Below are 16436 nucleotides of genomic sequence, written 5' to 3'. Positions count from 1 at the left end.
TTAATTACAATATTCTGTATAAAACACAACTTTTAGAAGTGCTTTCTAAATCAAATCTTTGTAAAATCAGGACTTTTGTTAAAGTCCTGTGGGTAACAGTTAAGGCGACTTGGGAGGGGATGCCTTATAGTTTTTGTGTCTAAAGAGTAACAAAACTGATGGACAGAACTCACTCGAAGAACCCAGTTTCACCACTCTATGGTTACAGGGCATATTGTGAATGAATCACTACATCTCACCAGAGAAATCAGAGTTTTCCAGGGCAGCTTGTAGGACTAGACCTGCGATCTCTACAAAAATTGTTGAAGCACCTCCACGTTTTCTAGCTCCTGGCCTGGTTACATGCAACACATTGAAATGAATGAGCCTGCCAATTCTAGAAATAAGCAGTAACTGAGAATAAGGCCCAAATATTTATACTAAGTGTATGCCTATGTCTGTAAACACATACAGTGCCTGATTATTTATGTTTATTATAAATGTGTTCACATTAACAAGGGGAAAGTACTATAAAGCAGTTTAGCGAGTAAATCTCTGAAAGTTCTAACAAAGTATGTAATATTCTAGCATTTAAATAAACTTGAAAATAAGTCATGACTTTTTTCTAGGATTGTAATGTATTTCATATCTGCTGTTGGCATCTGAGCTGACTCATGCTTTTATTCTCTGCATTGTTTTCTAAGATATGTAATATTTGTTATAAGAGAAAGATGGAGAAAACATCTTTTTTACAGAATAAAAAGATACAATATAGAGTAAAAGCTTATTGAGAGAGAGAAAACTGTTTCCAAAGCAGGACAATAATGAGATGTCAGACAGCCAATGTTTTCTTGATTCTCAACAAAGAACACATGGCCACTGGCAGAATGACTATCCACGGGGACAAAGAGAGACTGGCATTCATTACTGTGGACTTGGGACTGCAGTTCTGGAAAAATGACTTGGTTTTGAGAAGGATGGTCTACCTCTGAATCTACTTTTCTTTTCATAACATTATCACACTGCAAGGTCAAAACGGAATCTTAAGAACTCATTCACTCTACTTCCCTGACTTCATGAGACTAAAATACTCTGCACTGTTTGGGGCCTTTCCTATCTTTAAAAGCATCTTGGGGAAAAACATTCCTCACCTTATCATATCCTTCACCTCCTGCCCACTCTGGGCCACTCTATTCCAAGTTTATGGAAGACCATTCTGGCGAGCAGTTCTTCCACAGAGCAGGACTAATTTCCTCTGGTTAGGATCTAGGGTTCTGCCCCTCGTGGTCTTTGGAGGGAATAAGAAATAGCTAACCAACATCCTATTAACTTTCAGACATAAAATTGATGCAAACGTAATAATTCTCAATATGACCTGAGACTATCACAATAAAAGGTCCTACCTTTTCATCTCGGAAATTTAGAAATTGCTGGAAAAGCTCACTTTCTGAGATTACTGGGTGACGACACATCCTGGTCATCCACGCCTGGAGTCTCTCCATGCGCATTTTGATAAATTCTTCTTCAAAGCGACCTGCAAGGTGCACAACAAGAGTGACTTAAGATGCGGTGTATAATGAGAATTGTCGTCACCACAAACGAAGATGTTTGTCTCAGCGGGTACTTGGGAGAAAGTCATTCAGTAAAAGGTAAAAGACCATGGCAGTTTTTCACTAACTTACAAACAAGCTGCAACACAGCAAATGCTTCAGGGAACCATGGGAAAGATACGACAGATGTTTTAGTTTACAACGATTCTGATTGAACAAGCTAATAAACTTTTTAATTGTGACAAGAAAAATCACAGCTGCAAAATGCGATTTTCCTCAAGGATCCCTAAGCTCTCAACAAATTTAAAAGCAAATCTTATCTGGGTATGAACAACTTTCTCTGTCTGATAAAACTAAGACTATGCCAGTTCTGTGTGACCGTATGAAGCCCTATGGGCAGGAAAGGGGAAAGAAAATACAATGTAATGTCTTACAAAGTGCATAAAATTTCTCTATTTATAAAAACGTGTCCAAACGTTTTTAATTAAATCTCAAAAACACAAACAAATTGACTATTTTTGAAAAGTAATTCAGGACGGTGGTTCTTATTCCATCTGGTTTTAAAAATTAAAGCCAAAAATAGAAAAAGCAATTTTTCCATGAATGCAGTAGTAAAAGCTACTATCTCAGAACTTATGACCATTCTAAAACATAGCTTAATGAGTGATATTTCTATTTTAAGAGCAGAAATTCAGCTTAACAAATCTGACATACCAAACATCAAATGAACACTGACCATTTTTATAAGCTTACCAAATAAAACCACTAGTAGTTAAAAGGCTTCTGGAGATGAAAGTTCCAGCTACAGTTGAGTGAGGCAATCAGCTATTCCCATCCCCCCAAAACAATTATAAAGCTGGACAGAACCCACCAAAAATAAGTGCTCTGGAAATCAACCAAAGGCACACAGCCATCTGAGAATTGTTTATACTTGCAAAACTGCTAAACTTTATGCAAGAACCGTGGAAATCTGCAGCGTTCTGTCTGGCATGAGGCTGCTCCCATCTCCTCCCACTGCCCCTGTGCCTCCCCACCCTCTCCTCGGCTGACATGGAAGCTCTACCAGTGTAGAACAGGCTGTGAAGACTGGCTGCTTCAGGTTCCCTGGTGAGGTAGAAGGCTGGCTTGACCTGGAGTGGTGGGACATGCCCATGCTTGGTGGTGGCGGCAGTGACAATCCAGAGTCTGGTCAAGATAAAGTGCCAGTGGTTCCACTAGCCAAGGTTGCATGGTTGGGTCAAGCATATTCCAGGCTGAAGCTGTGTGCAGAAACAGTGGAGGCCAGAGGGGATCCAAGCCAGGCACACACACCTGGCCAGCTCTGAGGTTGCACACACTTGTAAAGGAGACACAAAAAGGCCCACAAAAAAGCAAAAAGCCAGGGTAGCCAACTTGAAAATTATCTGAGCTTTGAATGCAGTCCCCTCTCCACACGAAGATCCATCAGCACAGGACAGAAGCCTAACTGGCTTCAGGCAGGCTTCCCACTAATCTACATAGATGCAAGGGTGAACCCCAGGAAGCCAAAGTTAAAAGAAAAAAATACAAAAATAATTGAACTTCAGGGGAGAGAGATTTCAGAGATTTACCCTAAGCAAGTTACTTATCAAACAAATAAACATAAAATAGAAATAACAACCTTCAGAGAAGAAAAATCAGAATCAAGATTGCTAAAATTGATTCCCTAAAATGTTCAGTTTTCAACAAAAAATCAAGAGAGATAGAGAGAAATTGCAAGGTATGACCCATACCAACAAAAAAGTAGTCAACAGAAACTATCTCTAAGTGTATCTGGATGTTGAATTTAGCAAACAAAGCAGCTTCTAGAAATATACTCAAATAACTAAAGGAAGTTATATTTAAAAATGTAAAGGCAAATATGACATGGAATTAAAACAAAGATTCTCAAGAACTTATTAAAAATTAAAATGAAAAATTTGGAGTTGAAAATAACTGAAATTAAAAATTCACTCTAAGGGTTCAAATGCAGATTCAAGATTGCAGAAGAATCCATGAATCTGAAAAAAGATGAACAGAAGTGATCTAATATGAAGAATAGAGAGAAAAAACTGGAAGTATCATGAATGGGTCTCAGAAAATAAAGCATACCAATACATTGGTAATGAGAGTCCCCAGAGGAGAAGGGAGAAAGAAGAAGAAAAAATATTTGAAGAAATAATAGAGGAAAGTTTCTCAAATTTGATGGAAACCTATAATCTGATTTCCAGAAGCTCAACCTGGATAAGATAAATATGAAGATATCCACACCAAGATACAGCAGAATCAAACTGCTGAAAGACAGAAATGAAATCTTGACAGCAGCAAGTGAAAAATGCCTCATGATGTGTGGTGGTGGTGGTGGTGGTAGTGGTGTGTGTGTGTGTGTGTGTGTGTGTATGTAATCAGTGGAATAGATGCACTTGTCATCTGATAACAATGGAGGTCAGGAGCAATGGAAAGACATATTCACCATGCTGAAAGGAAAACTGTCAGCCATGAAAATTCTACAATCAGCACACCTATCCTTCAAAAATCAAAACAAAGACATTCCCATACAAAGATGAGCAAACTAATTATATATATATATATATATATATATATAGCAAACCTATATTATATATAATATATATAGCAAATCTGTATTACATATACAACAAACCTGTATTACAGAAATATTAGAGGAAGTCCCTTGTGCTAAAAAAATACTACCTCAGGCTAAAAGGAAATTACCCAAATTCACAGAGAGAAATGAAGAGCACTACAAATATGTGGGTTAACATAAAATATGTATTTTTTTCCAACTTCTTCTCTTCTTTAAGAGATATGACTGTAGAAAGCAGTAATTATTATACCATATTGTTGGGTTTATAACAGATATAGATATAAAATGTAAGATGACAGTACATAAACAGAGAGAGGGAACCAGAGCTATACTGGAGAAAAGTTTCTATCAATTTTACTAGAATTGAGTATTCATATGAAGTATGCTGTGATATTATAGAAAGATGCATACTGAGGCAACCGCTAAGAATATAATTTTTAAAATTTAGAGGAATGGGCAGCCCTGGTGGTGCAGTGGTTTAGAGCCACCTGCAGCCCGGGGTGTGATCCTGGAGACCGGGGACTGAGTCCCACTTCGGGCTCCCTGCATGGAGCCTGCTTCTCCCTCTGCCTGTGTCTCTGCCTCTTTCTCTCTATGAATAAATAAATAAAATCTTTACAAAAATAAAATTTAGAGGAAAAATGAGAGGAATTAAAACAGCACATTACAAAATATTTCACACAAAAGAAAGGCAGTAAGGGAGGAAGAGATCAATAGTCAATGTCAAAATGGCAAACTTAAATCTGAGTCAATAATGATTAAATATGAATGGTCCAAAAACTCTAATCAAAATGCAGAGGTTGCCAGATGTGATAAAAAAAAAAAAAGCAAGCTCCAATAATGTTGTCAACAGGAGATGCAGATTCGAAGACAGCAACAGACTGAAGTAAAAGATGGTAAAAGATAGGTCTTGCAAACAGCAACCATAAGAGAACTGGGGTGACTATATTAACATCATTCAAAATAGATTTTAGGGACACCTGGGTGGCTCAGTGATTAAGCGTCTGCCTTTGGCTCAGGGCGGGATCCTGGCATCCCGGGATTGAGTCCCACATCGGGCTCCCTGCATGGAGCCTGCTCCTCTCTATGTCTCTGCCTCTCTCTCTGTGTGTCTCTCATGAAAAAATAAATAAAATCTTAAAAAAAAAACCCAACAAAATAGATTTCAGCACAGGAATTTTACTAGACACAAAAGGACACATTTCATAATTATAAAAGAGTCACAACATCAGGGAGATATAACAATTACTAACTGTATGTATACCAATCACAGTCCCAGCATGATTAATTCTAGATATCTACAAATTGAGTCAAATTTATTTGGAAAGGCAAAAGAAAAATAGTCCAAAGTTATTCTGAAAAAGAACCAAATTAGAGAATTTATACTATGTGATTTAAAGATTTACTATAAAGTTACACTAATTCAAGATAGTGGGGTGTCGGCATTAGGATGGACACACAAATCAAGAGAACAAAATACAGTCCAGAAATAAAACCACACAAATATGTTCAATTGATTTTTGACAAGATGTAAAGGAAATTCAACAGAAAAAGAACACTTTTCAACAGTGAACTACTTGATGCCCAGGTGCATAACATAAACTTCTGCCTTATCACAGTCACATCTTATACAAACACTAACTTGAAATTCATCTAAAACTACAAAACTTTCTGGAGAAAATATTACTGTGCACTTGGGTTAGGTAATGAGGTTTTCATCATGATGTCTAAAACACAATCCATGAAAGAAACAATTGGTAATTTGAACTTCATGAGAAGCTTCTGTTATGAGAAAGACACTGTTGAATGAAAGACAAGCCATGCTCAGGACAAATTATTTGCAAATCACCTTATTTGACAGAGGACTTGTTTCCAGAATATAAAGATTTCTCAAAACAACCTAATAAGAAATGGGCAAAAGATTTAAACAAACTCTTCACCAAAGAAAATATATGGAAGGGAAATGAGCACAGGCAAAGATGCTCAATACGGGAAATGCAAGTTAAAACCATGATGAGGTACCACTACATATTTAGTAGACATGTTAAAATAGAGGAAAACTGACACTATCCAAAGTGGAAGTAGGGATGTGGAGCCCCTGGTACCAGCCTCATCCTCTGCTGGTGGGATCCAGCTGCTTTGGAACAGTTTGGCAATTTCTTAAACATGAAACATACATCCACCAAATGATCTAGTCATTCCACCCTTAGGTATTCATTCACCAAAGAGAAATGATAACTTACACTTGTATAAAAACTTTTATGTAAATGTTTCTAGCAGCTTGATTTATAAATGTCCCAGACTGGAAACCCAAATGTCTTTCAAGGAGTGAATGGATAAACAAAATGCATACTGTCGAGTGAGAGAAGCCAGAATCAGAGGACTACACACTGTATGCTTCCGTTTTTATGGCGAGGAGGGGAGGCGGGGGATAGGACAGACCAGTTCTTGGTTTCGTTGATCCATTCTACTGTTTGTTTGTTTTTTTTAGTTTCTATTTTATTTATATCTGCTCTATATTACTTCTTTTTTCTGCTGGTTTTGTGCTTTGTTTGCTCTTCTTTTTCTAGTCCTTTAGGCATAAGGTTAGGTTGTTTGAGATTTTTCTTGCTTCCTGAGGCATGTCTAAATGCTTCCATTTATAACGATATTCTGGAAAAGGTAAAAATATGGAGACAACACATCAGTGTTGTCATGGGTTAGAACTAGGGGCTGGGGTTGAATATAAAAGGGCAGCTCAAGGGAATTTGAGGAAGTGATGGGACGCCTTGCCTTGTCCCTTGAATATAGTTGTGGTTATAAGACTGCAGTGGTAGTTGTCAAAATTCTTAAAACTATACACCAAAAGGAGTGAATTTACTGTTCAGAGGTTTACAAATAAACTTTTAAAAGTGCAGCCATGGCCTTTCCTTTAGAAATTACAAGTACAAATAAGCACAAATTTCTTTTAAAGGGAAAAGCATTACAGATCCATGTAGCAAAAACTCCTTACCTAAGAGGTGTCACTTGAACAGCATGATGGGTCTGGACACTTCCTATATAATAAAACACTTCAAATTTTGCACTTATTAGGAGTACAGATTAAGTGCTACAGAAGCTTAAACTATGAAGAAACAAAGTCTGAGCCCTAGGAAAGAAGTTGACTCACCTCCTGGGCAAAAAAGACCCAGTAAGTCAGCATCAACCTGGCTTACACTGAATTCTCTATTAGGAGAAAGTGAGTTATACAAAGAGTTTATAACGTACTCATGGACCAAAATTAACTAATTATTAGTGATTCTTATTCCTCCTGAAAAATTTTCTGACATTCCTGGTTTATTCTGAACTCTGACTTTAGATGTTATTTTGTACATGTCAGGATTTTCCTACCAGGTTCCAGAGAACTAGAAAGAAGGTTAGGGGAGAGAGATTTCTAATTCCCCACTTTCAATGAACCTTAGGTTTTCACCAAGGATGGGAGAGTACCAGTCTGGCACCCATGAATAAAACCAGATTCATCCAATATTATTTCACAATGAAGAAGATCTATCAACAAATAAAAAGCACTTGCTGTAAGTTTCTCAGAGATTGATTATCAAGTCCACAGAAATATCATGACATCATCTACTTGGCATTCCTGTTTCTTTTCTCCAGGATGTAAGTGAGAGGCGAGTTTATATAATAATGATCTTGTGGAGACCACAGGCAGGAGGCAAACGAGAGAGAGGAGAAATAAAGTGGCTTCTGTGCTTTTCGGTTTCCTCGGCACATATCCCAGTCAGTGAATCAAAGCTCAACTTTCTTCAGACCGAGCGGCTGTTGCTTTCTTGCTTTTCTAGGACATCCCCCTGGCTTCGGGCCTGCACTTTAAAAAACCAAACCTTGGTATGGGGGTGGAGAACTGTGACTCCATGATGCTTTAAAACAGCACTGAGTTATTTAGATTCAGAACGAACAATGTATTAAAGTCTAAAAGATAGGAGGAATCCCTACAGCCCCCAAATAGCTAATGAGTCTGTTTATTTAGCTACTACAAAGCACCTGTTGTGCTAATCAAGTTGATAAAGGATAGTATAAAATTCAGGAAACAGACTGAAATTTGAAAGCAAGGAGAAAGGCAGAACCAAACTTTTCATGGACATAAATTTGTAAAAGGAAAGCCGTGATTTCAAACAATAAGGATGACCAAGAGGAGCAACAGTGACTATCTGAGCTGGGCCCAGAACTGGGGGCCTGAGGACACCTCTGGGTGGAAGGGGGCAGCGATCCATCTACACCACCTGGCTGCCCTTCTGTGGCCTTCAATCAGCTGCTCTGGCTCTGCCCAGATGATGGCCACAACACATGATCCATCTGGCAACACAGCCTCACTCTCCACTCTCCTATGCACAATTTGAAATTTTTGAAAAGTTTTCAGAAAAAAAAAAAGACACAATCAAAACAACGTCTTTAAAAAGCAAAATTCCATCTCCTCAAAAAATTTCAGAGAAGCCTAAGCGTACAACAAAGTAAAGCACAAAGTAAAGTTCTAAGGAGAATAATAACTTTCTTATCCTAGGGTAACTCATTCCAGCTAAGGACTAGTTGATGCACATCTTGTGAGTTTAACAGAGCAAGCTCTGGAGTCAGATTCCAATTCCTGAGCCAGCGGTGTTGAGCAGAGCATGAGCCGTGACATCTGGTTGGCAGGGACACCCGTGCCCCGCCTCCCCAAACTGAAAGCATCTGGCCGCCGAATTCCCCACCCTCTCTGAACTACCTGCATCTTACTCTTGCTGAGCGAGGACTAAGCCCTCTCCATCTTCCCTGACCCCCAGGAAAGAAGCCTTCCTTCATGCATTCCACACCTCCTCCAACTGAGTTCAGGTCAGCCTTTTGAGGTCTTGAGGCCTCTCTAGTGCTGACCTCTGTAAGCCTTAGTCTCATCTTTGATTCTTTCCTTTCTATACTTACTAGTTTCACTTAGTTGCAAATTTTCTAGCTACATATTAAAACTCTTTCTAATCTTCAGTAAAGCTCAGCTTCTTTACACACTTTTTTTTTTTTTTTTTTTTTTTTTTATTTATGATAGTCACACACACAGAGAGAGAGAGAGAGGCAGAGACACAGCCAGAGGGAGAAGCAGGCCCCATGCACCGGGAGCCCGACGTGGGACTCGATCCCGGGTCTCCAGGATCGGGCCCTGGGCCAAAGGCAGGCGCCAAACCGCTGCGCCACCCAGGGATCCCTCTTTACACACTTTTATTCCAAGACAAACACACTGAGTTCTGAGTACTGATATTCCAGGCTCTATACTAGGCTAAAGATGTAAAACAAAACAAAACAGTGACAGTTCTCAAAGTAGACAGAAACAAATACTCTCTGACTGCATATTTACAAACGGCTTTGGTAGCACTGTGAATTATCTACCAGAAAATCATTTGAGGCAGGGGAAGCAGGGGAAATAGGACACCCTAAATACATGGAACAGGGTAATAATGATAAACAAAAACACTGAAATATTAATAGTCACCAAAATAATTGAGTGGAGAACTTGGCAACATCTTAAGTTAATACTTAGAGACCCTGTGGCTTCTGATGCTTCCACGAAAACAACATGGCTAGACTGCATGACATGTTTACATCATTTGGATCATACATTTTTATTTCCATTCCAGGCTATCTGGATCATTTCTATTTTTTCAGGTGTCACTTTTCACATTTAAAAAATTCACACATTTCTTTTATAGGCAATCAAGTAGCAACAAGGACACAATGAGTTCGCTAGAACTTAAGATACATATACAAGAACTCTGATAGAAAATTTTATGAAGCATTCTCATTAGGTGTTTAGGTAATTTCCAAATACATGTACAGTATATATAGATTTATAGTATTTAGCCACTGTTTCTAAACTCAAACATTTTGTTCTTCTAGAAGATGGAAAATGTCACTACTGATTCACATGAGGAAAGATGCTCTATCAACTGTCTTGTTATTTGTTATCCTGAGTATCACGTGCACTCACCTGTGACTTGCTTATCTGGAAGAGAAGGGATTGGAATGGCTGACCCAAACTTAACCAGGAGACGTTCATATAACCAGTCAAAGTGCTTATACCTGTGGTTTACGGATCGATTAGTGTTCTACAAGACAAGGGAAAGAGAAGAAAACATTACCAATGCCAACTATGGACAATGAAGAAAAAAGCAAATTTTAGCTAGGAATGCAAGCACAAATCTATTTTTGATAATTTAGATACTTACCGTAGGTGTTAACTGATATTCAATGTAGCTCTTCAGACCATACATTTTGGAGCCTTTCCTGGGATCTGCTACCACACAGTCAAATGTAGAGGTAGGATAAACCCACATTGGGCCATAATCTCCAACCTACATAATGTTTCAGGAAGAGTTAATTTTGTCACATGGAAAAACAGTCAATATATTTGATATAAATTGTCAAATGATTTTCTTTTTAGGACTACAAGTCCCTTTGGAGAGTCATTCTTTCTCTTTTCTGTGAAGTTCTATAAATGCTCTCTATTCCTGATAAGGTTATATTTAAAGACTCACCTGCTAGGGCAAATCCTTCTGCTCCCCACATGGTCATCTCAGGCCATGGAGAAAAGAGGTCTATCTCCCTCCCCTCCAGGGGAGGCAGGATAGAACACAATTTTCTTCTCTCTAGTCCAGGTGTCTTAGTTATATGTGATGAAGGCCAAGTTTTTAAAAATTTCCAATCTCTCACAGACTAGTAGTTTTGTAGAATATAAAGTTACACACCTGGATGTCTTGACAATGTCAAATTTCCCTCCAACTTTCTCAAAGTGGGGGTAGGGTACGGGGGTTCAGAGGTTATGAGGTCGGGAAGGTGACCAGGACCCAAACAATCTTACGAGGGGACTAGAGAGATCTTGACAATAAGCTACTATGAGGCCTCAAGAGGGAGCCCAGATTCAGAAAACACTGAAAGCTGTAGAACAGGAGTCTCTGACAAACTTTCCTCAGCGACTGGGACCGAGAGGCAATTCTGATCAAGTAGGGCCCAAGATCCAGGGGATTGCATTTTATTAGTGGGCAGGGTTACTGTGCCTTAAGAGTAAAGAACCACGGATCTGCTTTCTCTTGGCTTTCCGAAGACTCGAAGGCATTATCCTTCGGCTTCCCTTTCCATGCGAGGAACATGCATAGGCAGGCTGGCCTACAGGGTACATGGGCCTGGGGCCACCTAAAACTTACAGAAAAACTCTGATGTTGAGGTACTTTAGTTCCAACACTATCGTGCTTGTGATAAAGTCCCTTTTGAGGGCTCTTAGTCCTGTGGAGTTTTAAATTTAGTGAAAAGAATAATACATGTTCAGTAATTTACAAAAAAAAAATCTGAAGAAAAAATTTAAACATTAAAAATTTAATTAAAAAATTAAAAATTAAAATAATCTTTAGTCACTTAAGATAATTACCCCAAATTCACTTTGAGGGAAAAAGGATGAAAGGGGCTCTTGGTCACAACGCTTTTTTCTGGAGCTTCTAGGATTTCAAGCTTTTCAAAGATGTAGGAACAAGTAATAATAATAATTTAAAAAAAAATCCAGTATCGTTTATGCATTTTATCAAGTTTCCCAGGACCTAGAGATGATAGAATAAGATGAGATGTTTCTCCAGCCTTGTTTGGGTTCATGGTGATTACATTCAAGACTCTTCCGCAACCCCAACCCCATCCTACAGTTACAGGGTTAAGTCAATAGAGTCAAAAGATAGCCAGAGTTCTCTCTTCCAGAATTTCATCTGGAAATATAGCACTAGACAGTGCTTAGGACAGAACATCTATCAGCAATTGACATTTGGATGAAACCAGAAAGCCCATGACATGTAATAATCAAGTTGTTCTAAGAGAGAGATTCTTAATGGTGTCACTAATTCCTAGCTTTTACTTGCTAGCGCCTTATTGTGACCTGACAGCTGGTTTATTGGAAGACAGACTAATTATTACCAAGGCAGTGAAAAGGGCATCTTTTGATAATATGCATGTACTTTGCCAGGGCAGAAACTAAATATTTGAATTGGGTTTATTAGCTAAATATACAGAGTTGGTAGAAAGACAGCATGTAAAAGATACTTCAAGACACCCTAGAGAAGAAAGATTATTAAAAGAATATACACTATAGGTGCGGTTAGTTCAGTTACTAATAATCTTAAAGGTAAAAATAAAAAATATCTACATATAATGGCTGGCATTAATTAATGCTAATTATCTTTAGCATTCTTACAATACTAATATATATTGTCAGTTATGTGGAACATTAAATCTGTTAAAAAATACCCTCCAGAAGACTAATAACCCTCTTAACTTTAAGGTATTATAAAAGAGCGTAATTAGAAACAAAGCAAGCAAACAAAAATGAGCTAACTTACAATGATAGGAATTTTCTCTTTGGGTTTTGCTAGTTGCTTGGCCAACAAATACTGTTCCATTCCAGGTTTTGCAAATCCAGGAAACCTAGTCATGAAGACAAATGTCATGAGTCTTAGGTCTTTCCTCATAGAATTCTACAAGTCTTGTCCGCATTGACTATAACAGTTTTAACCTTGTTCTGCCTTTCAGATGTACCAGGAGTAGGAAACTGGTAAATGAAACCTAATGTAATCAGATTGTTCAATGGCCAATTAGTCATTTAATTAGGCTTTATCTGGTAAGAGAACAGTTTGACTCCAGAAGGTGTGATATTTATGGGTACTCTATTTGCTTAACTGGATCTAAAACACTCTATCACCCTACAAAGAGTGAAGGGCAGCCTAGAAAATTGTCCCCCAGGGCACAGGAGGACAAAGTAGCAAGCACAGCCATTTGAGTTGAATGCATGGGGCAGTGGCCACACGCCAACATTTCTGTATCCAAATTAAAGCTGCCTTTCAACATAATCCCTCTAGGAGGCCACAATTATTCCAAAAACGCTGTCACCATTCATAAGCACTTGTGCCATTTCCTTTTAGAGTCATCTTCAGAACTGGTTTATGAGACACAAAAGAAAACGGGTCTCCTTAGTAAAGAGACCCCAAACATTCTAAAATTTGAGAAAAGCTGGAATATACATACAGTGGTCCAAAGCACTATTTTGGACAAGTAGGGCAAGATTAATTTGGGTTTTAGAAGTGCTTTTAATAAATGGAAAAAAAAAAAGACTCTCAGGAAGCAAAATACCTATACTAGGGAAAGAAATATTAATTCTACAAAAAAAAAAAAAACAGCTACACTACTTCTATTTCATTGATATAGCAAACTAAAGACCAATGTGATGGTTTCAGGGGCCCCTCCTTCATCCTCAAATGACTTACCTCTATCCTCTTTCCCCTAGACAATCTTTAAACACAGCTCATATAAGAGAGAACAAAGAGGGGTCTAGGAGCTGGATGGTCTTGGATTTGAATGCCAACTCCAACAATTAATAGCTATGTGACCTTTAGAGCTCTAGTCTCCTTGTGTGAGGAATGGGACCAATATGAACTGCCTTTTAAGATAATAAGGGAATTAAATGAATAAGGGAATTAAATGAAAGAGTTATATAAAGAGCCTAGTATATATACTCATAAATTAAAGTTATTTCTAATTATGTTATCATCTCTTTGAAAGTATTCCCTACAGCCTCGGGTACAGCTCTCTCTGTGCTTCTTCAACATTCTGAGCATACTTATGTATATAATGTATCATGCTTAATCACCATGATCCATTTACACATTACAGCAGACTAGAAGTACCTTAGAGAAAGTATTTGTATTTCCTAGTCGAGTTATGGGAATACACTAAATGCTCAATGGACTAATCTGGAACAGTTATTAAAGAGTCTATACTTTTGCTAGAAAATACAGATGGAAAAATTGGGGAATTACAGAGAGTGACAATTCCTTGACTAAACTGTAAGCTTCTGAGAGCAGAGGTTCCATCTCATACCTCCTTCAGTATTCTCAGGGATCACAGCAAAACTCTAGGGCTGACTCATTTAATACGGAACGGCTGTGCAATTTGTTAATTCTTTCAGTATTATCAGGATGGATTCTTATAATGCTAAATACACTTTAATTTCTAATCTCCTTCTCTAGTGTAAGGTTTATGTTCCATGACTGGAATATAGCTGTCATATAAAATGGATTAACTGCTGAAAAACATTAATACTTTAAATAATTTTTATGACTGTTATGAGTGAGTCATTTATATATTAGTCTAGTTAAATAAAACACACACACACACACACACACACACACATACGATTTTAAGCAGCTCTCAGCATGAGAGACAGGGGGGTGGGGCACATCTCAGAGGTTCCAGGTCAAATTAAGACTCCTTTGATTTGGTTTCAGCCCGAACTGAAGTTTTTGGGCAGAATTTTAAATTAAAGCCAGCCCCTTCACTTCAGAGATAAGGAAACTGAGGTTCGAAAGGGTTACCCAACTTGCCCAAGATCATACAGCAGACGAGAGAGCAGTGGGGCCCCAGAGAGGAGGAGAAAGCAGGGTCAGGAGCCTGGGCAGGAGGCAAAGCCCTGCCTCACTAGCCAGGAACTCCTGGCCACACACGTGTTGCAGAGTCAGTGCTTCTTCACTGTCCAAATGGGACTGAGAGATACTTTAGAGTCAAACAGGTTTAAATGCTCTTATACTTAAGTTTACACAGCACCCTACTTTACATCACTGCAGACCACACTGAATACTTCACGTTCCACTGTAAGAACTAGGATACAGTCAATATGAGTGACTAATTGTATCATGCATGCAGCTAAGCCTGAAAATACATAATGGAAGAAAGTGATCAGATAAGTAGGGATAATATGTGTCTAAAAGACAACTCATTGTAATCACCTGATGCTATTTAAATATACTAAGGGAGAACTGGGACGACTCAAACTTATATAGATAGATCTAGATCCAGACTGACATCTAGATATACAGCAAACCTTATGTTTGCAACTTTTCCCAGACATATTAACATTCTTTTCTGTCTGCTTTGAATCATGGACTTGGAACACGGAGAAAAAGTGGCAGTAAGTTTAGAAAAACTTTATGAAACACACTGCTGTAAGGAGAGCATCTGAAGATTCTTAGGGAAGTCATCAATTCTAGCTCCTTCTAGCTAGCTACCCTGGGGTGAACTACAGGCTCATCCAGGAACCTCCCCTGGAGAATCCCAAAGTGCTACATCCACTTTCACCCCTTCTCACATACTTTCCGGTGGGGATTCTACCTACAAGTCCTGTTCCAAACTCTTCTTATCGTTTTAATCTAAGAGAAATCTAGGTGAAATCAAGTCTTAAAACATACCAGGCAGAGTAGCTGAGAGACTGAGTGATTGATTGGGATCCTGACTCGATCACTTTATCACCTGTGTGAGCTTGGACACTTAACCCCTCTGGGCTTCTGTTTTTCCCACAGTGGAATAGAGATTCTATGCACCACAGAGGGATACGAGGGTCACATGACAGCACAGAGAAACCACTCTGCATGATGCCTGGCACACAGTGAGTGATCGACAAACAGTAAAACATTTAAAGGAGGGTTATTATTATTAATGTTCTTTTTAGTTTTCCTGTGACATCAACAAGACCTCAACATGTAAAGGTAAAAACAGTATTTGGCAGATCATTAAACAAAACAAGTATTTCACCTTAAAATGATAAAAAAAATTCTTTAAATAAGCTTCTAAAGCTAAGATCCAAAGAGAAATGATCAAATGACACCCCAAACTTCAGAGATCCCAGAGAAGAGGAAGCCTCCTCGGACCTCCTGTTTCGGCATGGAGTTTGCGCTCCCCAATGCTCCTTGAACCTACTTGTTGAGCGGCAGCTTCATGGAGGAGGAGCCGGCACGGCTGTTGCCCCGCTGAGCACCCCCTGCTTCTGCCGACTCTGAATCCTTGAAGTAAGGAGCAGCTGACTTGGGGTCGTCCCAGTCTTCGTCCCACTCGTCATCATCACCGGTTGCTAGGGGTGCACACAGAAGATCACCAGTGCACAAAAACGGAATAAACATGGAACCACTTAATTTTCTGACAGTAGCTACTGACTGCCTTAGCCAATTAAAAGAGAGGAGAAAAGGTGTAGCACAGGATTATAAGGCAGATGTGCAGTGTAGGCTCTCTAGTGGGTTCCAGAGCTCCAACTGCAGATTCTGCCTTTTAGTGCAAAAGACAAGTCAGAAACAATGAGGCTGTCAAAGTAACTTCAGGGAGGTGCAGACTAGGAGCAGCTCTGTGGTGGGTCCAAAGGGCAACGCCTGAACACGGATACCTCTCACTTTATAAACCTGCAAATAAACAGATCCAACACCCTTTCAAACATGAACACTGGGAAGGAAGGA

General features: G+C 38.8%; 1 protein-coding gene across 4 annotated transcripts in view; it reads right to left on the bottom strand.

Annotated features, from left to right (window-relative positions):
* The window catches only part of SNX9 (sorting nexin 9), a 112624-nt gene that overhangs the window by 22022 nt on the left and 74166 nt on the right, over window positions 1-16436 (bottom strand). For all 4 annotated transcript variants that reach the window (XM_055309589.1, XM_055309590.1, XM_055309588.1 and 1 more), the window contains exons 6-10: window positions 15910-16060; window positions 12504-12588; window positions 10356-10481; window positions 10118-10235; window positions 1383-1513 (exon numbers count right to left, since the gene is read on the bottom strand). In XM_055309589.1, the coding sequence (XP_055165564.1) occupies window positions 1383-1513; window positions 10118-10235; window positions 10356-10481; window positions 12504-12588; window positions 15910-16060 (611 nt within the window). The remainder of the gene's footprint in view (window positions 1-1382; window positions 1514-10117; window positions 10236-10355; window positions 10482-12503; window positions 12589-15909; window positions 16061-16436) is intronic.

This window comes from Nyctereutes procyonoides, unplaced genomic scaffold, assembly GCF_905146905.1.
Source record: "Nyctereutes procyonoides isolate TBG_1078 unplaced genomic scaffold, NYPRO_anot_genome, whole genome shotgun sequence".
In the NCBI taxonomy this organism is placed as follows: Eukaryota; Metazoa; Chordata; class Mammalia; order Carnivora; family Canidae; genus Nyctereutes; species Nyctereutes procyonoides.
The sequence above is the reverse complement of the archived record's forward strand: the minus strand, read 5'-3'. Positions and strand labels throughout refer to the sequence as shown.